We start from the raw sequence: 24,988 nt of genomic DNA, 5'->3' as shown, positions 1-24,988 counted from the left end.
TGTTTCCATTAATTTCTGTTGTGATCTGTGATTGGCTATATGTAATCACATGGTATAGGTTCCCATTCATGAACCGTTTGCTTACTGTTGTGATCTGTGATTGGCTACAGGTAATCACATGGTACAGGTCGCCATTAATTTCTGTTGTGATCTGTGATTGGCTACAGGTAATCACATGGTACAGGTCCCCATTAATTTCTGTTGTGATCTGTGATTGGCTACAGGTAATCACATGGTACAGGTTCCCATTCATTTCTGTTGTGATCTGTGATTGGCTACAGGTAATCACATGGTACAGGTTCCCATTCATGAACTGTCACTCTTACTTTTGTTTTCTGTGATTGGCTACAGGTAATCACACTGTACAGGCAGGCAGGTACCATGTGATAGCTGTGGGACAATCACAGATCACAACAGTAAGCAAAGCTGCTCATGAATGGAAAGCCATTGTTATTCTGGTGTGATTTATCACCCCCCCTCCCCCCTCACATGTGTAGAGTCTATGAGTGTTCCATGGGACAGAGACCTGGAGATGATGGGAATGCCCTGCGGAGGAGGGGAAGAGTTTCCCAATATCGGAGCATGTGAAAAATCCCGTCCTGACATCCGCTCCGGGGGGGGAGGGGTGGGATCGTCCCTCCCCCCCAATTATCACACCCCCTGCCTAATAATAGGGTTGGAAGGAACGGCGTTTGGATCCGGAGGCCCATTCCTCATCCCGCCAGGGAAAATCCCAAATTGTCTCCTAATGTCTGCGGCACATTCCTCGCACTCCGCCAATTTGTGTGCCGATCACAGCGCCCCTCGGGGGCCGGATAATGAGGAGGAGGAGGAGATCCAAGAGAGATACAAAGTGTTACTGTAATCATCAGAGAGATTCACGCTCCTCATCCCGGGGAGTGATGTCACTGCTATATATAGGGGGGCGGTGATGTCACTGCTCTGCTATATACCGTGGGCTAGATTCAGGAAGCTTTTACGGCGGCGTATCTCCAGATTTCAAATCTGCGCCGGCGTATCGTTACGCCGATTCTCAAAGGCAGATACGCTTAAAAAATAGGCTGCGTAGAATTGTGTGCAATATTACGCTGGCCGCTAGGTGGCGCTTCCGTTGTTGTCGGCGTAGAATATGCAAATTACCTAGATACGCCGATTCACAAACGTATGTACGCCCGGCGCAATTTATTCACGCCGTTTACGTTAGGCTTTTTCGGCGTAAGGTTGCTCCCGCTATTAGGAGGCGCAGCCAATGTTAAGTATGGACGTCGTTCCCGCTTTGAAATTAGAATTTTTTACGTTGTTTGCGTAAGTTGCTCGCGAATAGGGCTGGACGTAATTTACGTTCGCGTCGAAACCAACACGTCGTTGCGGCGTACTTCGGGAGCAATGCACACTGGGATATGTACACGGACGGCGCATGCGCCGTTCGTACAAAACGTCAATCACGTCAGGTGACATTAACGTAAAACACGCCCCCCCTTCCACATTTGAATTACGCGCGCTTACGCCGGCCCCATTTGCGCTACGCCGCCGCAACTTACGGAGCGAGTGCTTTGTGAATACTGCACTTGCTCCTGTAAGTTGCGCCGGCGTAGCGTAAATACAATACGCTGCGCCGCCGTAACTATACGCGCCCCTACGAGAATCTAGCCTCTTATATCTGGAGGGCGGTGATGTCACATCCTGTATAATATATCTTATATCTGGAGGGCGGTGATGTCACTCCTGTATAATATATCTTATATCCGGAGGGCGGTGATGTCACTCCTGTATAATGTATTGATCTCGGTGCCGGTTGGTTGTCGGAGGGTCATGTGATCTGTTTCCTCTTTTCAGGGGGAAATTCGGACAAGTCTTCCGATTGGTGGATAAGAAGACGAAGAAGGTTTGGGCGGGGAAGTTCTTCAAGGCGTACTCCGCCAAGGACAAAGAGGGGATCCGGCAGGAGATCGACATCATGAACGACCTGCACCACCCCAAGCTGGTCCAGTGCATCGACGCCTTCGAGTCCAAAGCCGACATGGTGATGGTCCTGGAACTGTGAGTACTCAATGCGTCAGCCAATCAGGTTGTGTCCGCAGGATGACGTCACACAGCGGCCCGTCTGACGTTTTTTTTTATTAGTCTCCATGTGGAAGTAATAAAATGAAAATAATAAAACAAAGTCTAATTGGCCGTCGCGGCATTTTTCTGCGCTTTTATATACAGAGAGAGCCGGGAGCCGGGGGGGGGGGGGGAGGTTTAACGTTTCGTCTTTTATTGCTGCGGCCAAACACGCTTTTCTTCCTTTAGCTTTGGATAGTGTAAGGCGGGGTGGATCACCGTCCAATCATAAGGCAGTCTGCGATTTCTCCATTCTTTTTACTTCTCTAACCAGTGTGGGGACACGCCATCCAGCGCCCGGGGGGGGGGGGGGGCAAATATGCCAAACTGCACGGGGACACAGAATCCTTAGTCATGTGTTAAATATTTATCTTTATAGATCTCCCATAGTGCTCTGGGAATCCTTGGTCACGTGTTAAATATTTATCTTTATAGATCTCCCATAGTGCTCTGGGAATCCTTGGTCGTGTAATAAATATTTATGATTATAGATCTCCCATAGTGCTCTGGGAATACTTGGTCGTGTATTTAATATTTATCGTTATAAATGCCCCAAAGTGCTCTGGGAATCCTTGGTCATGTGTTAAACATGTATCTTTATTGATATTCCATAGTGCTCTGGGAATCCTTGGTCGTGTATTAAATATTTATGATTATAGATCTCCCATAGTGCTCTGGGAATCCTTGGTCGTGTATTAAATATTTATCATTATAGATATCCCATAGTACTCTGGAAATCCTTGGTCGTGTAATAAATATTTATGTTTATCGATCTCCCATAGTGCTCTGGAAATCCTTGGTCGTGTAATAAATATTTATGATTATAGATCTCCCATAGTGCTCTGGGAATCCTTGGTCATGTGTTAAACATGTATCCTTTTTGATATCCCATAGTGCTCTGGGAATCCTTGGTCGTGTATTAAATATTTATAATTATAGATGTCCCATAGTGCTCTGGGAATCCTTGGTCATGTGTTAAACATGTATCTTTATAGATATCCCATAGTGCTCTGTGAATCCTTGGTCGTGTATTAAATATTTATAATTATAGATCTCCCATAGTACTCTGGAAATCCTTGGTCGTGTATTAAATATTTATGATTTTAGATGTCCCATAGTGCTCTGGAAATCCTTGGTCATGTGTTAAACATGTATTTTTATAGATATTCCATAGTGCTCTGGCAATCCTTGGTCGTGTATTAAGTATTTATCATTATAGCTATCCCATAGTACTCTGGGAATCCTTCGATGATATTTATCATTATAGCTATCCCATAGTGCTCTGGGAATCCATGGTCATGTATTTAACATTTATCATTATAGATGTCCCATAGTGCTCTGGGAATCCTTGGTCATGTGTTAAACATGTATTTTTATAGATATCCTATAGTGCTCTGGCAATCCTTGGTCGTGTATTAAGTATTTATCATTATAGCTATCCCATAGTACTCTGGGAATCCTTGGTCGTGTATTAAGTATTTATCATTATAGATATCCCATAGTGCTCTGGGAATCCTTGGTCATGTGTTAAACAAGTATCTTTATAGATATCCCATAGTGCTCTGGGAATCCTTGGTCGTGTATTAAATATTTATGATTTTAGATCTCCCCTAGTGCTCTGGGAATCCTTGGTTATGTATTAAATACTTATTTATAAAACAAATATTTTATGTAAGGACAAAACAAAAGTTTAAGAAATGTATACAGATAAAAAAAATAAAACTGACCCAAATCAATAAGGTTGCCCTTTATCTGGACTTACGTTCAGTCACCCTAAAATTCTGGTTAGTGAGGCACAAAAATGATTGAAGTCGCACCAAAGTAGTGCAGGCAGCTTTTCTAAGTCGCACCACATTGAGCAGGTGCCATTGAAAAGAATGGGCTGCGATTTGTCATGCGACTTTGATGTGCAAAGTATAAATGGGGATTCATCGCAATAAATGAAGGAAGACAAAAAGAGTTTTGGTGACGCACCTTTGCGAAGTGCGTTTGCCGGATTTTATGGTGGGTTCTGATAATTGTCGGGTTCACGTTTTCAGGGTGTCCGGCGGCGAGCTGTTTGAGCGAATCATCGATGAGGATTTCGAGCTGACGGAAAGAGAAGTCATTAAATACATGAAGCAGATTTCGGAGGGGGTGGAGTTCATCCACAAGAAGGGGATCGTCCACCTGGACCTGAAACCCGAGAACATCATGTGCGTCAACAAGACCGGAACCAAAATCAAACTCATAGACTTCGGCCTGGCCAGGAGACTAGGTACTGTGTGCGTCCTCTGTGTGCGTCCTCTGTGTGTGTCCTCTGTGCGCGTCCTCTGTGTGCGTCCTCTGTGTGCGTCTTCTGTGTGCGTCTTCTGTGTGCGTCCTCTGTGTGCGTCCTCTGTGTGCGTCCTCTGTGTGCGTCTTCTGTGTGCGTCTTCTGTGTGCGTCCTCTGTGTGCGTCCTCGGTGTGCGTCCTCTGTGTGCGTCCTCTGTGTGCGTCCTCTGTGTGCGTCCTCTGTGTGCGTCCTCTGTGTGCGTCTTCTGTGTGCGTCTTCTGTGTGCGTCCTCTGTGTGCGTCCTCTGTGTGCGTCCTCTGTGTGCGTCTTCTGTGTGCGTCTTCTGTGTGCGTCCTCTGTGTGCGTCTTCTGTGTGCGTCCTCTGTGTGCGTCCTCTGTGTGCGTCTTCTGTGTGCGTCCTCTGTGTGCGTCCTCTGTGTGCGTCCTCTGTGTGCGTCCTCTGTGTGCGTCTTCTGTGTGCGTCCTCTGTGTGCGTCCTCTGTGTGTGTCTCCTCTGTGCGCGTCTCCTCTGTGTGCGTCCTCTGTGTGTGTCCTCTGTGTGCGTCTCCTCTGTGTGCGTCTCCTCTGTGTGCGTCCTCTGTGCGCCTCTTCTGTGCGCGTCTTCTGTGCGCGTCTTCTGTGTGCATCCTCTGTGCGTCCTCTGTGCGCGTCTCCTCTGTGCGCGTCTCCTCTGTGTGCGTCCTCTGTGCGCCTCTTCTGTGCGCGTCTTCTGTGCGCGTCTTCTGTGCGCGTCCTCTGTGCGCGTCCTCTGTGCGTCTCCTCTGTGCCCCTTCCTCTGTGTACATCCTCTGTTTGCGTCCTCTGTGTCCGTCCTCTGTATGTCTCCTCTGTGTGCGTCCTCTGTGTGCGTCCTCTGTGTGCGTCCTTTGTGTGCGTCCTCTGTGTGCGTCCTCTGTGTGCGTCCTCTGTGTGCGTCCTTTGTGTGCGTCCTCTGTGTGCGTCCTCTGTGTGTCTCCTCTGTGCGCTTACTCTGTGCTCATCCTCTGTGCGTCCTCTGTGTGCATCCTCTGTGTGCGTCCTCTGTGTGCGTCTGTGTGCATCCTCTGTGTGCGTCCTCTGATTTTTATTTTTATAAATATCCCATAGTGCTCTGGGAATCCTTGGTCATCCTTGGTCATGTCTTAAACATGTATCTTTATAGATATCCCATAGTGCTCTGGGAATCCTTAGTCATGTATTAACCACTTCTATACTGATTTTTATTGTGCTCTGTGTGCCTCCTATGTATGCGTCCTCTGATTATGATCTTTATAGATATCCCATAGTGCTCTGGGAATCCTTAGTCATGTGATAAATTGTTATCTTTATAGATATCTAATTTTGAATCGATTTGAAAATAACGAAATCTCTCACATTTTCTCATGTTACAGCCAAAAACATAAATGTATTTTATTGGGATTTTATGTGAGAGACACAAAGTGTCACATAATTGTGAAGTGGAAGGAAAATGATACAAATAAATCTGTGAAAAGTGTGTGGGGAGGGGCATTTGTATGGCGCCCCCCGGAGTCAATACTTTGTAGGACCCCCTTTCTCTACAAGTCTTTTTGGGGGTGTCTCTACCAGCTTTGCACATCTAGAGAGGGACATTTCTCCTCCATTCTTCTTCTTTGCAAAATATCTCAAGCTCTGTCAGATTGGATGGAGAGCGTCTGTGATCAGCAATTTTCAAGTCTTGCCACAGATTCTCAATGGGATTTAGGTCTGGACTGTGACTGGGCCATTCTAACACATAAATAGGCTTTGATCTAAACCATTCCATTGTAGCTCTGGCTGTACTTTAGGGTCGTTGTCCTGCTGGAAGGTGAACCTCCCCCCCCCCCCCCGGTCTCAAGTTTTGCCACAGATTCTCGACTACACGTGACGTGCGGGAACATGGGTGCGCTCCATTGCACCTGTGCGGGGGGGAACCTAGAATTAGATGACCCCAATCTGTTCCTCTCTAACCCCCATAAAGATTAAATAGTGAAGAGTTGTGAAGAAGGACGGGGCGTTCCTCTTGTCTGTATTCCGGATTTCGCAGATTTTATAGACATCCCATAATCTGCGGATCATCTAATCAGAAGACCCATCTTCAGATCCGCTCCTGAGCCCCCCCCCCTCCCCCGCACGGCTCATTAGTGTTCTTATTACGGGTCGGACATTCTTCTCCAAGTCATGGGATTTAATTTCTGCCCTTTTTTGGTCTGCTTAATGTCTCCTGTAAACTTCATCCAGATAAACGGCCCGCAGGAGATTCTTCTGTTAACTCTTCACAACTTTCTTCTTTTCCGCAAACTTGTCTTAGAGCTCCGCGGCACCCGACTCCAAATGTGTCACTGCCCCCCCCCTCATTGTTCTGGGGCCCCAAGTGTCAGGGTGTCATTGTTCTGGACCCCCAAGTGTCAGGGTGTCATTGTTCTGGACCCCCAAGTGTCAGGGTGTCATTGTTCTGGGACCCCCAAGTGTCAGTGTGTCATTGTTCTGGGACCCCCAAGTGTCAGGGTGTCATTGTTCTGGGACCCCCAAGTGTCAGTGTGTCATTGTTCTGGGACCCCCAAGTGTCAGTGTGTTATTGTTCTGGGACCCCCAAGTGTCAGGGTGTCATTGTTCTGGGACCCCCAAGTGTCAGTGTGTCATTGTTCTGGGACCCCCAAGTGTCAGTGTGTCATTGTTCTGGGACCCCCAAGTGTCAGGGTGTCATTGTTCTGGGACCCCCAAGTGTCAGTGTGTCATTGTTCTGGGACCCCCAAGTGTCAGTGTGTCATTGTTCTGGGACCCCCAAGTGTCAGGGTGTCATTGTTCTGGACCCCCAAGTGTCAGTGTGTCATTGTTCTGGATCCCCCAAGTGTCAGGGTGTCATTGTTCTGGGACCCCCAAGTGTCAGTGTGTCATTGTTCTAGACCCCCAAGTGTCAGGGTGTCATTGTTCTGGACCCCCAAGTGTCAGTGTGTTATTGTTCTGGGATCCCCAAGTGTCAGGGTGTCATTGTTCTGGAACCCCAATTGTCAGGGTGTCATTGTTCTGGACCCCCAAGTGTCAGGGTGTCATTGTTCGGGACCCCCAAGCGTCAGTGTGTCATTGTCATGGGACCCCCAAGTGTCAGGGTGTCATTGTTCTGGATCCCCAAGTGTCAGGGTGTCATTGTTCTGGGACCCCCAAGTGTCAGTGTGTTATTGTTCTGGGACCCCCAAGTGTCAGGGTGTCGTTGTTCTGGACCCCCAAGTGTCATTTTTCTGGATCCCCAAGTGTCATTGTTTTGGGATCCCCAAGTGTCAGTGTGTCATTGTTCTGGGACCCCCAAGTGTCAGGGTGTCATTGTTTTGGACCCCCAAGTGTCAGGGTGTCATTGTTTTAGACCCCCAAGTGTCAGTGTGTCAGTGTTCTGGGACCCCCAAGTGTCAGGGTGTCATTGTTCTGAGACCCCCAAGTGTCAGGGTGTCAGTGTTCTGGGACCCCCAAGTGTCAGGGTGTCATTGTTCTGGAACCCAAAGTGTCAGGGTGTCATTGTTCTGGGACCCCCAAGTGTCAGGGTGTCATTGTTCTGGGACCCCAAGTGTCAGTGTGTCATTGTTCTGGACCCCCAAGTGTCAGTGTGTCATTGTTCTGGGACCCCCAAGTGTCAGGGTGTCATTGTTCTGGGACCCCAAGTGTCAGGGTGTCATTGTTCTGAGACCCCCAAGTGTCAGGGTGTCATTGTTCTGGGACCCCCAAGTGTCAGTGTGTCATTGTTCTGGGACCCCCAAGTGTCAGTGTGTCATTGTTCTGGACCCCCCAAGTGTCAGGGTGTCATTGTTCTGGATCCCCAAGTGTCAAGGTGTCATTGTTCTGGACCCCCAAGTGTCAGTGTGTCATTGTTCTGGACCCCTAAGTGTCAGTGTGTCATTGTTCTGGGACCCCCAAGTGTCAGTGTGTTATTGTTCTGGACCCCCAAGTGTCAGGGTGTCATTGTTCTGGATCCCCCAAGTGTCAGTGTGTCATTGTTCTGGACCCCTAAGTGTCAGTGTGTCATTGTTCCAGGACCCCCAAGTATCAGTGTGTCATTGTTCTGGGACCCCCAAGTGTCGGTGTGTCATTGTTCTGGGATCCCAAAGTGTCAGTGTGTCATTGTTCTGGACCCCCAAAAGTCAGTGTGTAATTGTTCTGGACCCCCAAGTGTCAGGGTGTCATTGTTCTGGACCCCCAGTGTCAGTGAGTCATTGTTCTGGACCCCCAAAAGTCAGTGTGTCATTGTTCTGGGACCCCCAGGTGTCGGTGTGTCATTGTTCTGGGATCCCAAAGTGTCAGGGTGTCATTGTTCTGGATCCCCCAAGTGTCAGGGTGTCATTGTTCTGGGACCCCCAAGTGTCAGGGTGTCATTGTTTTGGGACCCCCCAAGTGTCAGGGTGTCATTGTTCTGGACCCCCAAGTGTCAGGGTGTCATTGTTCTGGACCCCCAAGTGTCAGGGTGTCATTGTTCTGGACCCCCAAGTGTCAGGGTGTCATTGTTCTGGACCCCCAAGTGTCAGGGTGTCATTGTTCTGGACCCCCAAGTGTCAGGGTGTCATTGTTCTGGACCCCCAAGTGTCGGTGTGTCATTGTTCTGGACCCCCAAGTGTCGGGGTGTCATTGTTCTGGACCCCCAAGTGTCAGTGTGTCATTGTTCTGGATCCCCCAAGTGTCAGGGTGTCATTGTTCTGGGACCCCCAAGTGTCGGTGTGTAATTTGGTGTTGTTGGGGGTCATTGGGGGTCCTGTCGGATGCAGAGTGTATGGGGATTTCCTGTATCGGACATATTGTTGGGGTACACTTTGCAGAGCTGACATTAACTCCATCACTTTCTATTGCAGAGAGCACCCCAAACCTCAAAGTCTTGTTTGGGACCCCGGAATTTGTGGCCCCAGAAGTCATCAACTATGAGCTCATCGGCTACGCCACGGACATGTGGAGCATCGGGGTCATCTGCTACATCCTGTAAGTTCTGTGTGGAAAGGGTTAAATCCGCAATTTTCTGTGTTCCCATAAACTCCTCCAAATCTCCCTCCCCCCAAACACATGGGATGTTGGCTGAACCTGTCCCGGGCACGTCTTCAGAGCCGGGTACCACCCGGACCGGCCAAGTCCCGCAGCTCTTTGATCCGTTTACTTTTGCATTCCGAGCAAGAAATTGTTTCCAGTGTCTGTCGGGACTCATCTGATTATTCCTTAGGATGGGTAATGGAGGGGGAAACTGTTTGATTTTCCATCTCATAGCTCTGAGATACTGTACTGCTATATCAGTAATTCATTGTTAATAATTAACCAATGAAATGCCAGATCACAGGAAATGTAGTAGTTGTACAGTTTTATATCGTTTTAGTTGAGCTTTTTTTTACCCCGCAATTTTCAACTCCATCGGCCTGTAGATTTTTATTTTTTAAAGGAGCAATTCTTCTTCTTTGTAAAATGGCCTTGAAAGGAATTTTGAGGCAGCCAGGCTTGTAGCATTTTCAGAAGGAGGTCAGCGATGGCGGCGCTCTCCCTACTTCTCCAATCACAGCTTTGAGTCAATAAGGATCATATATTCTCATGTGCTGCCATCTAGTGGCTGGTTAAGGTATTGTATATTGGGGGGGGGGGGGGGGTCCAACTTCTTCTTCTTTCTTCTTTCTTCTTCTTCCTTCATCTTCTTCTTCCTTCTCCTTCTTCATTCTTCCTCCGTCTTCTTCTTCTTCTCCTTCTTCTTCTTCTCCTTCTTCCTTCTTTGTCTTCTTCTTCCTTCTACTTCTTCTTCTTCTTCCTTCTTCTTCTTCTTCCTTCTTCCTTCTCCTTCTTCTCCTTCTTCCTTCTTCTTCTTCTCCTTCTTCTCCTTCTTCCTTCTTCTTCTTCCTTCTCCATTTTCCTTCTTCTCCTTCTTCTTTCTTACTTCTTCTCTTTCTCCTTCATCTCCTTCTTCCTTCTCCTTCTTCTTTCTCCTTCTTCCTTCTTCCTCCTTCTTCTTCTCCTTCTTCTTCTCCTTCTTCCTTCTTCTTCTCCTTCTTCCTTCTTTGTCTTCTTCTTCCTTCTTCTTCTTCTTCTTCTTCTTCTTCTTCTTCTTCTTCTTCTTCTTCTTCTTCTTCTTCTTCTTATTCCTTCTTCTTCTTCCTTCTTCCTTCTCCTTCTTCTCCTTCTTCTTCTTCCTTCTTCCTTCTCCTTCTTCTCCTTCTTCCTTCTTCTTCTCCTTCTCCTTCTTCTCCTTCTTCCTTCTTCTTCTCCTTCTTCTTCTTCCTTCTCCATCTTCCTTCTTCTCCTTCTACTTTCTTCCTTCTTCTCTTTCTCCTTCTTCTCCTTCTTCCTTCTTCTTCTTCCTTCTCCATCTTCCTTCTTCTCCTTCTACTTTCTTCCTTCTTCTTTTTCTCCTTCATCTCCTTCTTCCTTCTTCTTTCTTCCTTCTTCTCTTTCTCCTTCATCTCCTTCTTCCTTCTTCTTCTTCCTTCTTCTTTTTCCTTTTTCTTCCTTCTCCATCTTCCTTCTTCTTCTCCTTCTTCTTATTCTCCTTCACCTTCTTCTCCTTCTTCTCCTTCTTCTCCTTCTTCTCCTTCTCCTTCCTTCTTTCTTCTTCTTCCCCTTCATGATCCACAAAGGTTTAGAAAAATGTCAGCAGAGATTTTGTAGCAAAGTGCGGTCATAGTGACCGGGGGTGGGCAGGAGGAACGGCTGCCCTGGGCACTGTTGTATCATGTGAGGTCTAACTAAACTCTCATCTATACATAAATTTGACGAGCACCAGTACTATAAAGTACACAGGCGCTACATAGACATCAATAGAACCCGTCTGCCTTTTTTTCTCTTGACAATTAGGAGTCCCAATTGACAAGACGTCCAGGAATATCATGAGGAGGCAAATGACATGGGACTGGGGCACAATATGGGTTATGTGCAGGGCTTTTTTTCAGGGGGAACTTTGTGAACTTTGTGGAACTCGGTTCCACCACCTCTCCTCCTCCTTCTCCTCCTTCTTCTTCTTCTTCTCCTTCTTCTTCTCATTCTTCTTTTCCTTCTCCTTCTTCTTCTCCTTCTTCTTCTCCTTCTTCTTCTCATTCTTCTCCTTCTTCTTCTCCTTCTCCTTCTCCTTCTTCTCCTTCTCCTTCTTCTCCTTCTTCTTCTCCTTCTTCTTCTTCTTCTTCTTCTCCTTCTTCTCCTTCTCCTTCTTCTTTTTCTCCTTCTTCTCCTTCTTCTTCTTCCTTCTTCTCCTTCTTCTTCTCCTTCTTCTTCTCCTCCTTCTTCTTCTCATTCTTCTCCTTCTTCTCCTTCTTCTCCTTCTTCTCCTTCTCCTTCTTCTCCTTCTTCTTCTCCTTCTTCTTCTCCTTCTTCTCCTTCTCCTTCTTCTCCTTCTCCTTCTTCTCCTTCTCCTTCTTCTCCTTCTCCTTCTTCTCCTTCTCCTTCTTCTCCTTCTTCTTCTCCTTCTTCTCCTTCTCCTTCTTCTCCTTCTTCTTCTTCTCCTTCTTCTCCTTCTACTTCTTCTCTTTCTTCTTCTCCTCCTTCTTCTCCTCCTTCTTCTCCTTCTTCTTCTCCTTCTCCTTCTTCTCCTTCTCCTTCTTCTCCTTCTTCCTTCTTCGTCTTCTTCTTCCTGTTTCTTCCTTCTTCGTCTTCTTCTTCTCCTTCTTCTTCCTTCTCCATCTTCCTTCTTCTCCTTCTTCCTTCTTCTTCCTTCTTCTTCTTCTTCTTCTTCCTTCTTGTCCTTCTTGTCCTTCTTCTCCTTCTTCTTCTTCTTCTTCTTCTTCTTCTTCCTTCTTCCTTCTTCTTCTTCTTCTTCTTCTTCTTCCTTCTTCTTCCTTCTTCTTCTTCTTCTTCTTCTTCTCCTTCTTCTTCTTCTTCTTCTTCTTCTTCTTCTTCTTCTTCTTCTTCTTCTTCTTCTTCTTCTTCTTCTTCTTCTTCCCCTTCATGATCCACAAAGGTTTAGAAAAATGTCAACAGAGATTTTGTAGCAAATTGCGGTCATAGTGACCGGGGGTGGGCAGGAGGGACGGCTGCCCTGGGCACTGTGGTATCTTCTTCGTCTTCTTCTTCCTGTTTCTTCTTCTTCCTTCTCCTTCTTCTCCTTCTTCATTCTTCTTCTTCCTTATTCTCCTTCTTGTCCTTCTTCTTCTCCTTCTTCTTCTCCTTCTTCTCCTCCTTCTTCTACTTCTCCTTCTTCTCCTTCTTCTTCTTCTTCTCCTTTTTCTCCTTTTTCTCCTTCTTCTTCTCCTTCTCCTCCATCTCCTTCTTCTCCTTCTTCTCCTTCTTCTTTCTTCTTCGTCTTCTTCTTCCTGTTTCTTCTTCTCCTTCTCCTTCTTCTCCTCCTTCTTCTTCTGCTTCTTCTCCTTCTTCTCCTCCTTCTTCTTCTCCTTCTTCTCCTCCTTCTTCTTCTCCTTCTTCTCCTTCTTCTCCCTCTTCTTCTCCTTCTTCTCCTTCTCCTTCTTCTCCTTCTCCTTCTTCTCCTTTTCCTTCTCCTTCTCCTTCTCCTTCTCCTTCTTCTCCTTCCTGATCCACAAAGGTTTAGAAAAATGTCAGCAGAGATTTTGTAGCAAAGTGCGGTCATAGTAAACGGGGGTGGGCAGGAGGGGAGGCTGCCCTGGGCACTGTGGTATCATGTGAGGTGGGGGGCACTTTGGAGAGATTAGGGGGTATTTGCTTTGGGAGCAGGAATTTTATGGGGGGCGGCAGGGGGTAAGAATTGTTCTAGGAGGGGAAATTTGGGTGGAGGGGGGGTCCACTGGCAGTGGTGTATTTAGGTTGTGTGCTGCCCTAGGCCTGACTAAACTCGTGCACCCCCTAATTTAAATATGAGTCACCCCTTCCTGTCAAGGCCACGCCCATGCGTTCGATGTTTACACAGCAATGTGTTAGGGAAGTGATTTATTAGATTCCCTAACACAGACCCGCCTCTCAGCCAATCGGGTGCACCGGGTCTGGTTACCCTGTCACCTGATTGGCTGAATGGCTGAAGAGACAGGCGCTGTGATTTGGATGCCTATCAGGCGTCCAATCATAGCAGAGATGACAGGAAGAGGACGGGAAAAGTGTTAGAGTACTCGGAGCGTGGAGGAGAGCGCTGAGATAGGTAAGTGCCGGGCAGGGGGGGCGGGCAATTGATGGGCACAGTGGCTGCGCATGATGTTTTTTTTTTTTTCAATTTGTTTGCGCCCCCCCAAAAATCTTGAGCACCAGAAGCCACTGCTTGTGATAGAAGAAGTTGTATGGTAGAGGGGGGAAAATTATTATTATTATTTTTTTGGGGGGGTGGGATTTGCGCTGATTGGGGGAGGGGCAATTGCCATGTATACCCTGGGCTCTACATGACTTTGTCCCGGCACTGATAGTGACACATTGGAGGTCATTCTGTAATGTTTTTATTTATTTTGCTACATTGAATCTTTATGAAGAATAGAAGTGTTTCTGTATTTGTCAGGATGTCTCACTCACGACTTCTCTCTTGCAGGGTGAGCGGTCTCTCGCCCTTTATGGGTGATAACGATAACGAGACGTTGGCGAATGTCACCTCCGCTACCTGGGACTTTGACGACGAAGCCTTCGATGAGATCTCCGAGGACGCCAAAGACCTGATCAGCAGTCTGCTCAAAAAAGACATGAAGTGAGTCTCTTTGGGGGTCACGCATTGGGCGTAGCATAAGGGGTTGTAGGGGTCTCAATCGCAACCCCACCCACTAGCTCCAGGGGGCCCCCTGTCATATTATCATATACTCCACAAAGTCCAGCTCCGATCTGCCCAAGGGGCCCCACAGCCTACGCTCCAGTACTGGGCTTCCACTTTGCCTTCAACGGTACACCCCCCCCCCTTTCCGTTCTCATTGGCTGGGGGCCATTTCCTGAATGGAGAGGAGCACAGGGTGAGAACAGCCCAGGGACCAGGTCAACTTTTTTGCATCTGGGCCCACAAGCTTCAAAGCTACATCTCTGGGGGTCAAGTCTATAGTGGGGAGACGCAGCGCGATCCGAACAGCGATCCGCCTTTCATTCAGAGAACGCGTTGCTGACGCAATGGGCGGTGCCGCAATCTGCACAATTAATATAGATCCTCACCAATGAGTCTTCTGCTTACTCTTCAAAGTGAACCCCTCCTAAAAAAAAAATTATACCTACAGCTCATGATATGATGTCAGCTAGTTCTAGATCTGATGCAGAAGTGCTAACCACTGAGCCAGCACTGTGGCTTGGTGGTTAGCACTCCTTGCAGCACTTTGTTTTTAAATAAAATGTTTAGGTTTAGGTTCTAGTCAGCCCTTATTCTCCTCCTCCAACTAATATATTTTGCTGATTTTATTGTTGTTTGTTTCGTGTCTTATTAACTATTAACCACTTCAGCCCGGAAGATTTGGCTGCTCAAGGACCTGGCAATTTTTTGCGATTCGGCACTGCGTCGCTTTAACTGACAATTGCGCGGTCGTGCGACATGGCACCCAAACAAAATTGGCGTCCTTTTTTCCCCACAAATAGAGCTTTCTTTTGGTGGTATTTGATCACCTCTGCGGTTTTTATTTTTTGTGCTATAAACAAAAATAGAGCGACAATTTAAAAAAAACAAAAAAAAACACAGTGGGCCAGATTCAAGAAGCACTTGCGCCCGCGCAACCATAGGTTGCGCGGCGCAAGGGCTTACTTGCTCCGGTGTAACGAGTGCTCCTGATTCAGGAACCTCGTTACACCGACTGCAGCCTAGGATGTGACAGACATAAGCCTCCTTATGCCTTCACATCCCAGGCTGCATTCTTGCGTTGGCCGCTAGGGGGCGCGGCCATTGTGATCGGCGTATAGTATGCAAATTGCATACTACCACCGATTCACAAAAGTTGCGCGGGCCCTGCGCACGCAAGGTACGGAGTTTCCGTACGGCGACGTTAGCATAAGGCTGCTCCTGCTAATAGCAGGGGCAACCAATGCTAAAGTATAGCTGCGCTTCCCGCTCGTGAAATTTAAATTTCACGTCGTTTACGTAAGTGAACCGTGAATGGCGCTGGACGCCATTCACTTAGAAGCAAATGACGTCCTGGCGACGTCATTTGCCGCAATGCACGTCGGGAAAGTTTCCCGACGGAGCATGCGCTGTTCGCTCGGCGCGGGAGCGCGCCTAATTTAAATGATTCCCGCCCCCGGCGGGATCATTTACATTAGGCAGCCTTACGCCCGGCTGTTTAGCATATCGCCCGCGCAATTTACAGAAGCAACTGCTCCGTGAATCGCGGGCAAAACGCAATATTTGCGTGGGCGCAGAGAAAAATATTTGCTCTTTGCCCACGCAAATATTGCTCCATTCTACCTGAATCTGGGCCAATATCTTTTACTTTTTGCTATAATAAATATCCAAAAAAAAAAGTGTCTAAAAAAGTGTGAAAAAAAATAATTGATACAACATCATGAAAAGAAAGCATTGTATATAATATACACGCTGTGTTACATTGTTATCTTAAATAATGACAAAGTTATTGTTGAATAGACAGGTCCATATCAGAAATGTAAATCTTGCTCCGCTCCATAGGGGGCGTACAGGCAGGGCTGTCTTAATGAGAGGGCACACCTGGGCACTGCCCAGGGGCCCCAGCTGCATGGGGGGCCCCTGCACTTTCCCCAAAGCAGCTGGTCCTTGAGCCCACGCTGCCCCGAAATTGGGGGCCCCCATGATGGCACTGAGAGTGATAGATACACAGGGGGGGCAGTCTGCCTTCTACCTACTTGATGTCTGTTTACCTTCCCTGTCATCATTGTAGGGGCCCCAGAGCATTACTTTGCCCAGGGGCCCATGATGCTATTAAGACGGCCCTGCGTACAGGGGGAGGAGGGGGAGGGGTGAATCTGACTCGTTGATCCCTAACGCTCTATCTCTCTCTCTTTTCCGATCAGGAGTCGCCTGAATTGCACGCAATGCCTGCAGCACCCCTGGCTACAGCAAGACACCAACACCATGGAGGCCAAAAAACTCTCCAAGGAGAGGATGAAGAAGTACATGGCCCGGCGGAAGTGGCAGGTAAGTTCCCCTTTGGGCTGTACGAGGACGCCTAGTGGTCAGATGAAGAATTCAGTATAGTGCAATGGTCAGTAAAGGAGCTGGGGGGTCCCATGTCTGGTTTTATACTAAAGTAAGTACACCCCTCACATTTCTTGTATCTTTTCATGTGACAACACTGAAGAAATTACACTTTGTATCTACAATGTTGTGTAGTGAGTGTACAGCTTGTATATCGGTGTAAATTTGCTGTCCCCTCAAAATAACTCAACACACAGCCATTCATGTCTAAACCGCTGGCAACAAAAGTCAGGACACCCCCTAAGTAAAAATGCCCAAATTGGGGGCCAATTAGCCATTTCCCCTCCCCCGGTGTCATGTGACTCGTTAGTGTTACAAGGTCTCAGGTGTGATAAATTTGGTGTTATCGCTCTCACTCTCTCATACTGGTCACTGGAAGGACAACATGGCCCCTCATGGCAAAGAACTCTCTGAGAATCTGATATAAAGAATTGTGTCTCTACATAAAGGTGGCCGAGGATATAAGAAGATCGCCAAGACCCTGAAACTGATCTGCAGCACGGGGGCCAAGACCATCCAGCGGTATAACAGGACGGGTTTCCCTCCCCCGCCTTGCCATGGTCCACCAGAGAAGTTGAGGTCACGTGCTCAGCGTCATATCCAGAGGTTGTCTTTGGGAAATAGAAGTCTGAGTGCTGCCAGCATTGCTGCAGAGGGCGAATGGGTGGGGGAGGGGTCAGCCTGTCAGTGCTCAGACCACACGCCGCACACTGCATCAAATTGGTCTGCATGGCTGTCGTCCCAGAAGGAAGCATCTTCTTAAGATGATTCACAACAAAGAGCCGCCACCAGTTTTCTGAAGACAAGCAGACTAAGGACATGGATTACTGTAACCGTGTCCTGTGGTCTGATGAGACCAAGATAAAGGTATTTGGTGTCAGATGGTGTCAGGCGTGTGTGGGGGGAGGGGCCAGGTGAGGAGGACAAAGACAAGGGTGTCTTCCCTACAGTCAGGCATGGTGGGGGAGGGTCATGGTCTGGGGCTGCATGAGTGCTGCCGGCACTGGGGGGCTACAGATCATTGAGGGGACCATGAATGCCGACATGTAGTGTGACCTACTGAAGCAGAGCATGATCCCCTCCCTTCAGCGACTGGACCGCAGGGTAGTATTCCAACATGATAACCACCACAAACACACCTCCAAGACCACCACTGCCTTGCTAAAGAAGCTGAGGGTAAAGGTGATGGACGGGCCAAGCATGTCTCCAGACCTAAACCCTATTGATCATCTGTGGGGGATCCTCAAACGGAAGGTGGAGGAGCGCAAGGTCTCCAACATCCACCAGCTCCGTGATGTCATCATGGAGGAGGGGAAGAGGACTCCAGTGACAACCTGTGAAGCTCTGGTGACCTCCATGCCCAAGAGGGTTAAAAATAATGGCGGCCACACAAAACATTGACACTTTGGGCCCAATTTGGACATTTTTACTTAGGGGTGTCCTCACTTTTGTTGCCAGCGGTTTAGACATTAATGGCTGTGTGTTGAGTTATTTTGAGGGGACAGAAAATGTACACTGATATACAAGCTGTACACTCACTACACAACATTGTAGATACAAAGTGTCATTTCTTCAAATGAAAAGATACAAGAAAAGATTTACACAAATGTGAGAGAGGGGTGTACTTACTTTTGTGAGACACTGTATGTACTGACCATGGAGATTCATTTTTCTGCTGGGGTCGTATTCTTGTACTGTGTTCGTTTTTGCTCTGAGAAATTCCAATGCGCTCAATTCTGTGTGTTCCAGAAAACCGGCAATGCTGTGCGAGCCATCGGGCGTCTCTCTTCCATGGCGATGATCTCCGGGATGGGCGCCAGGAAGTCTTCTGGAAGTTCCCCAACCAGCCCATTGTCTGTAGAACCGGAGATCGGAGAAGGTGAGTCCACCGGCATTTATCCGACTTTTATCACTTTCCGGTTTTCAGCGGTCATTTCCTGGTTGTTACAGTCAGAATAGCAGCTGATCGAACCCCATCTGTGCTGCAATAGCTGCTTTAGGAGGGGGAGAAATCAGGGGTCCAATAGAACCCTGATATCTCCATAAAGATGTCACCTGCCCAAAGTTGTTCACCTCCTTGTGATAGCAATTAGGTTTAATAGAAAGAAAAATATGAAAAAATAAATACATTATAATAAAAAATAAAGTGTAAAAATGTAATTACATTAATAAAAATAATATACATTATTTAAATGTATTATTTTTTTTTTTTTTCCATTTAACCTAATTGCTATCACAGCATCAAAGGACCGACATATCGAGGGAGGGCGGTCCGTAAGTGGTTAAATGAATTTTAATGTTAAAAGAGAAAAAGTGGTTAAATGGAAAAAATTCATTTTAAAATAATACATTTCAAAAAAATATATATTATTTGTATTAATTTAATTAAAATTTTGTACACATTTTTTTATTATTATTATAAGAACCTCAGTGGTTATAATAAAAAATAAAAAATAAAGTGTAACTTTTTTTAATTAAGTTAATAAAAATAATATATATTTCTTAATTTTATTATTTTATTATCTTTTTTTTTTCCCATTTAACCTAATTGCTATCACAACGTCAAAGGACCGACATCTATCGATGGAGGGCGGTCCGTAAGTGGTTAAATGAATTTTAATGTTAAATAGGAAAAAAGGGTTAAATGGAAAAAATAAATTATAAAATAATACATTTCAAAAAATATATATATATATTATTTGTATTAATTTAATAAAAATGTTGTAGACATTTATTTTTATTATTATTATAAGCACCTCAGTGGTTATAATAAAAAATAAAAAATAAAAAATAAAGTGCAACTTTTTTTATTTAAGTTAAATTTTATTATCTTTTTTTTCCATTTAACCTAATTGCTATCACAACGTCAAAGGGCCGACATAGATCGATGGAGGGCAGTCCGTAGGTGGTTAAATGAATTTTAATGTTAAATAGGAAAAAAGGGTTAAATGGAAAAAATAAATTATAAAATAATACATTTCAAAAATATATATATTATTTGTATTCATTTAATTAAAATTTTGTACAATTTTTTTTTTATTATAAGCACCTCAGTGGTTATAATAAAAAATAAAGTGTAACTTTTTTTAATTAAGTTAATAAAAATAATATATATTTCTTAATTTTATTATTTTATTATCTTTTTTTTTTCCATTTAACCTAATTGCTATCACAATGTCAAAGGACCGACATATATCGATGGAGGGCGGTCCGTAAGTGGTTAAATTAATTTTAATGTTAAATGGGAAAAAAGGGTTAAATGGAAAAAAAAATTATTAAAATAATACATTTCAAAAATATATATTATTTTTATTCAATAATTTTTTTTTTCTTTTTACACTTTTTAGTTTTTATTTTCCTTTTAACCACTGGGGTGCTTATAATAAAAAAGAAAAAAGAAAGTGCAAAAAAATTAAATTAATTAAATACAAATAATATATATTTTTGAAATGTATTATTATATATATATAAAAAAAATCCATTTAACATTAAAATTCATTTAACCACTTGCGGACCGCCCTCCGTCGATATAAGTCGGTCCTTTGATGTTAAATGCCGTTGTTATGGTAGCAGACAACTGCCGCAACCCCCAGTATTTTTTTTAAACGGTGGGCGGTCCACTTTCAGGTAAAAGTGGTCTCTGCGGCAGATTCACCACAAGATCACTTTTATCGGTGGTGGATGAGGTCAATTTTTACGCACCTTGGGCGGGAAGTAGTTAACTTGTAAACAACAAGTGTGAAAAATAGGCCCCGGTCCTTAAGTGGTTAACTGTATTGTTTTTTTGCTGAAAGTTTGCAGCGGCGCACAAATCTTGTACCATGAAAAAAAAAATAGCAGCCGCCACCATTTAATTCTCCAGAGCCTCTGCTTTCAATTTTTAAAAAATGCTGATTTTTTTAACGTGTGTACATTTTGTAAACGCCGGACCTCTCCTTCCAGATGACGGCCAGGCCTTCCTGGAGTCCGTGTCGGAGGAGAAGCCTCCAATGAAGCCGGTTTTCACCAAGACCATGTTGGATATCGAAGTGGTGGAGGGCAGCGCGGCCAGATTCGACTGCAGGATCGAAGGTGATTCTTCATCATTAGAAGATATCATTATAACATTCGTACATTTAAATTGTAATTTCAGAAACAGATCAGGAGAAAGCAGAGCCGAGACGGGGGGGGGGGGGGGGCAGCAGGAGGGGCCGCTTCCCTGGGCATTGTGGTATCATGTGAAGTGGGGGGGATTTGTGTTGGGGGGGGGGGGAATTCTTGTAATAGGAGGAGAAATCTGGGGGGGGCAGGAGGGGAGGCTGCCCTGGGCATTGTGGTATCGTGTTAAGTGGGGGGGATTTGTGTTGGGGGGGGATTCAGTGGGCTGCGGGGATATGAATTGTTATAGGAGGAGAAATCTGGGGGGGGGGCAGGAGGGGAGGCTGCCCTGGGCATTGTGGTATCATGTGAAGTGGGGGGGATTTGTGTTGGGGGGGGGGAATTCAGTGGGTTGTAGGGGTATGAATTGTTATAGGAGGAGAAATCTGGGGGGGCAGGAGGGGCGGCTGCCCTGGGCATTGTGGTATCATGTGAAGTGGGGAGTTGTGTTGGGGGGGGGGGGGGTCAGTGGGATGCAGGGGTATGAATTGTAATAGGAGGAGAAATCTGGGGGGGCAGGAGGGGAGGCTGCCCTGGGCATTGTGGTATCATGTGAAGTGGGGGGATTTGTGTTGGGGGGGAATTCAGTGGGCTGCAGGGGTATGAATTGTTATAGGAGGAGAAATCTGGGGGGGGGGCCAGGAGGGGCGGCTGCCCTGGGCATTGTGGTATCATGTGAAGTGGGGGGATTTGTGTTGGGGGGGGGGAATTCAGTGGGCTGCGGGGGTATGAATTGTTATAGGAAGAGAAATCTGGGGGGGGGTGTAATAAGAGTGGTGAATAAGGGAGAATTGTAACGAGAGGGGTGATGGGGGAAGAGGATTTGCCCTAGAAGAGAGGTGATAATGTAGAGGGTGGAGGGGATTTGTGTTAAAAGGGGATTTTTTGGGGGGAGGTTATGCTAGTAGGGATGATTGGGGGTATTTGGGAGGGAGGATTTGTTTTAGGAGGTGGGTTGGGGGTCTATTTGTGCTTGGAGGAAGGGATTTGGAGTGAGGGGGGGTGAGGATATGTAGGGGGGGATTTGAGGGGTAGAGGATTTGTGCTAGAAGGGGTCCTTTTTTTTAAGGGGTGGGGTTATGCTGGGGGATTTGGGGAATGGGAGAGGGTAAATATCTGTGCTGGGAGGGGTGATTTCAGCAAGGGGGATTTCTATTGGGAGGAGGGGGAAATTTTGCTTAGGGGGTAAGTACGCAGGTTATTGCTCAATTTTTTATTGGGAGGGGGGGGGGATTTTTGCTGACACATATTGCTCATACATCTTGGAGGGGGGTGCAGTTTGGCATGTTCCCCCTCTAGATGGGCTCTAGATGACCTAATCCCAGCACTGGAAGAAAGACTTAATCAATAGTAAGATAAGTAGAATTGGTCATCACCAGTGGCTGAAAATACAGCTTTATGGCCACTAAATGGAGATGGTGATTATATTAAATTTGTATTTATTTCCTATGATCGTCAGCTCCATCTAGTGGCCATCATGTGGTATTTTCCTGATTAACTCTATAAAGAACGTTAGCCCTGGAGAGAAAAAGCCTAACGTGTTATACTTACCTCCTCTGTAAAGGTTTTGCACAAAGCAGTCCTGATCCTCCCCTTCTCGGGTCCCCCGCCCACGCTCCTGACTCCTCTACTTCTCTGAGTGCCCCCCATAGCAAGCCACTTGCTATGGGGGCACCCGTGTGCGCTCGCTCACAATCCTGCTCTGTGTGTCCATAAGACACAAAATGGGTCTCGGCCCCGGCCCCACCCCCTGCTCCCGTTTCATGGGCTGTGATTGACTGCAGCAAATGAGGAGGCAGAGAGCCAAGAGGGCAGTTAATGTTAAGGGTTAAGGTTGGAGGGTTAGAGTTAGAGGGTTAGAGCTAGGCTTATGATTTAGATTGGAGGGTTATGGCTAAAGTTAGAAGGTTAGAAAGATAGGGTAAGATTTAAGGTTAAGGGTTAGAGTTTGAGGGTTAGAGTTTGAGGGTTAGGGTTTGAGGGTTAGGGTTTGAGGGTTGGAGTTTGAGGGTTGGAGTTTGAGGGTTAGGGTTTGAGGGTTAGGGTTTGAGGGTTGGAGTTTGAGGGTTAGGGTTTGAGGGTTGGGGTTTGAGGGTTGGAGTTTGAGGGTTGGAGTTTGACGGTTGGAGTTTGACGGTTGGAGTTTGACGGTTGGAGTTTGACGGTTGGAGTTTGACGGTTGGAGTTTGAGTTTGATGGTTTGGGTTTGAGGTTTTAGAGTTTGTGGTTTTAGAGTTTTGAGGTTTTAAGGTTTTCGAATTTTGAGGGTCGGAGTGTGAGGGTCGGAGTGTGAGGGTCGGAGTGTGAGGGTTAGGGTTTGAGAGTTTTGCCGCGTACACACAACCATTTTTCGGGATGTAAAAAAAACGTTTTTTTTTTTTTTAATGTCATCAAAAACGATCGTGTGTGGGCTCCAGAGCATTTTTCACGACGTAAAAAATGGGCATTAAAACTTTAGAACATGCTCTAAATTTTCACGTAGTTTTTAACGTTGTGAAAAATGGTCGTGTGTAGGCTTTAACGACGTGAAAAAAACGTGCATGCTCAGAAACAAGTTATGAGACGGGTAGCGCTCGTTCTGGTAAAACTAGCGTTCATAATGGAGATGGCACATTCATCACGCTGTAACAGACTGAAAAGCGCGAATCGTCTCTCACCAAACTTTTACTAACACGGAATCAGCAAAAGCAGCCCCAAGGGTGGCGGCATTCGCATGGAACTTCCCCTTTAAAGTGCCGTTGTACGTGTTATATGTCACCGCGCTTTGCTAGAGCATTTTTGTTTACGATCGTGTGTAGGCAAGGCCGGCTTAACAGTAATCGAGTTGAAAAAAAAACGTAGTTTTTTTCTAGACCATTAAAAGTGGCATTAGGGTTTGAGGGTTAGGTTTTAGAGTTTTGAAGGTTTAGGGTTTGAAGGTTTAGGGTTTGAAGGTTTAGGGTTTGAAGGTTTAGGGTTTGAGGTTTAGGGTTTGAAGGTTTAGGGTTTGAAGGTTTGAGGTTTAGGGTTTGAGGGTTAGGTTTTAGAGTTTTGAAGATTAGAGGTTTGAAGGTTTAGAGTTTGAGGTTTAGGGTTTGAAGGTTTAGGGTTTGAAGGTTTAGCGTTTGAGGTATAGGGTTTGAAGGTTTAGGGTTTGAGGGTTAGGGTTTAAGGGTTAGGTTTTAAAGTTTTGAGGGTTAGAGTTTGAAGGTTTAGGGTTTGAAGGTTTAGGGTTTGAAGGTTTAGGGTTTGAAGGTTTAGGGTTTGAAGGTTTAGGGTTTGAGGTTTAGGGTTTGAGGGTTAGGTTTTAGAGTTTTGAGGGTTAGAGTTTGAGGTTTGAGGGTTAGGGTTAAACTTAAGATTAGTGTTTAGGTTTGGAAGGTCAGGGTTAGAAGGTTAGAGTTGGAGGGTTGGGGTTACGATTAGAGAGTTAGAGTTAAGCCTAGGGTTGGAGAATTGGGGTCACAGTCAGAGGGTTGGAGGTTTCGGTTAGGATTAAAGTTGAAGACTTTCGTTGGTCGTCTTGAACCCGTCATCCATGTAAAAGTTTGTTCTCTGTTGGAACTCTCCTTAAGCTTAAACCCTTTTTTGCTTCTTTTTTTAATCTCCAGGTCATCCCGACCCCGAGGTGATCTGGTACAAGGACGAACAGCCAATCAAAGAGTCTCGCCACTTCCAGATCGAGTATGATGAAGACGGCAACTGCTCCCTCACCATCTCAGAGGTGTGCGGCGACGATGATGCCAAGTACACGTGCAAAGCCAGCAACAGCCAGGGGGAGGCGTCCTGTACCGGTGAGCTCATTGTGGAGGTGATGGCGGAGGAGGAGGAGGAGGAGGAAGAAGAAGAGGAAGAGGAGGAGGAAGAGGAAGAGGAGGAGTGAAGGATACTCCATGTTGGACTTATCTCTATTGAGGGGACTTTCCCGTCCAGATCCCAGAGGGACTCTTCTTCTTCTTCGAGAACCTGGAAGCCATATTTACATGCACAGTTTGAAGAGCACGTCCGCGGCCAATCAGATGAGAGTTGTTCCTTTTCTCCGAGGGCATTATCGCTGCTCAGCCGTAACAGACAAAATGATGACTCTTGTGGGGGTGGGGTTGGGTGGGCGGGCAGGCTGGATCTGTTATTAGGAAAAAAATACAAAACACACCGGATTGTGGATCTGGGGGGGGAGGGGAGACAGGACGGCGGCAGAAGAGGGCGGAGTGCGAATATTTGTACCCCCTTTGCTCACCGTAGAGTTGCCTTTCTTCGCAGCACAGTTTTTTTTTGGAATCACTTTAGCACTATTTGTATGTAAAATGGCCACATAATAATATAACTGTTTTCACTTTACTTTTATTTATTTGTTTTGGTTTTCTGGTCGGCCCACGGCTGCCGCATTCCGTGTGTACGGATCCGAGTGTTTAGTGGCTGTGTGTGGAAGCTCAAAAAAAAAAGCTTGGCTCCCGGCTCTCTCTGTGCTTCTTTATACAATGCAGGCAGATCATAG

The 24,988-nt window shown here is 46.1% G+C and overlaps 1 protein-coding gene across 2 annotated transcripts in view; it reads left to right on the top strand.

Moving 5' to 3' along the window:
* The window catches only part of MYLK (myosin light chain kinase), a 232,149-nt gene extending 207,548 nt beyond the window's left edge, over window positions 1-24,601 (top strand). For both annotated transcript variants that reach the window (XM_040358297.1, XM_040358296.1), the window contains 8 exons: window positions 1,837-2,040; window positions 4,143-4,360; window positions 9,188-9,311; window positions 13,777-13,929; window positions 16,194-16,317; window positions 18,127-18,256; window positions 20,320-20,448; window positions 24,105-24,601. In XM_040358297.1, the coding sequence (XP_040214231.1) occupies window positions 1,837-2,040; window positions 4,143-4,360; window positions 9,188-9,311; window positions 13,777-13,929; window positions 16,194-16,317; window positions 18,127-18,256; window positions 20,320-20,448; window positions 24,105-24,376 (1,354 nt within the window). In that variant the 3' untranslated portion in view covers window positions 24,377-24,601. The remainder of the gene's footprint in view (window positions 1-1,836; window positions 2,041-4,142; window positions 4,361-9,187; window positions 9,312-13,776; window positions 13,930-16,193; window positions 16,318-18,126; window positions 18,257-20,319; window positions 20,449-24,104) is intronic.
* Window positions 24,602-24,988: the final 387 nt, after the last annotated feature.

The sequence above is a fragment of the Rana temporaria genome, chromosome 6 (assembly GCF_905171775.1).
Source record: "Rana temporaria chromosome 6, aRanTem1.1, whole genome shotgun sequence".
Lineage (NCBI taxonomy): Eukaryota > Metazoa > Chordata > Amphibia > Anura > Ranidae > Rana > Rana temporaria.
The sequence above is the reverse complement of the archived record's forward strand: the minus strand, read 5'-3'. Positions and strand labels throughout refer to the sequence as shown.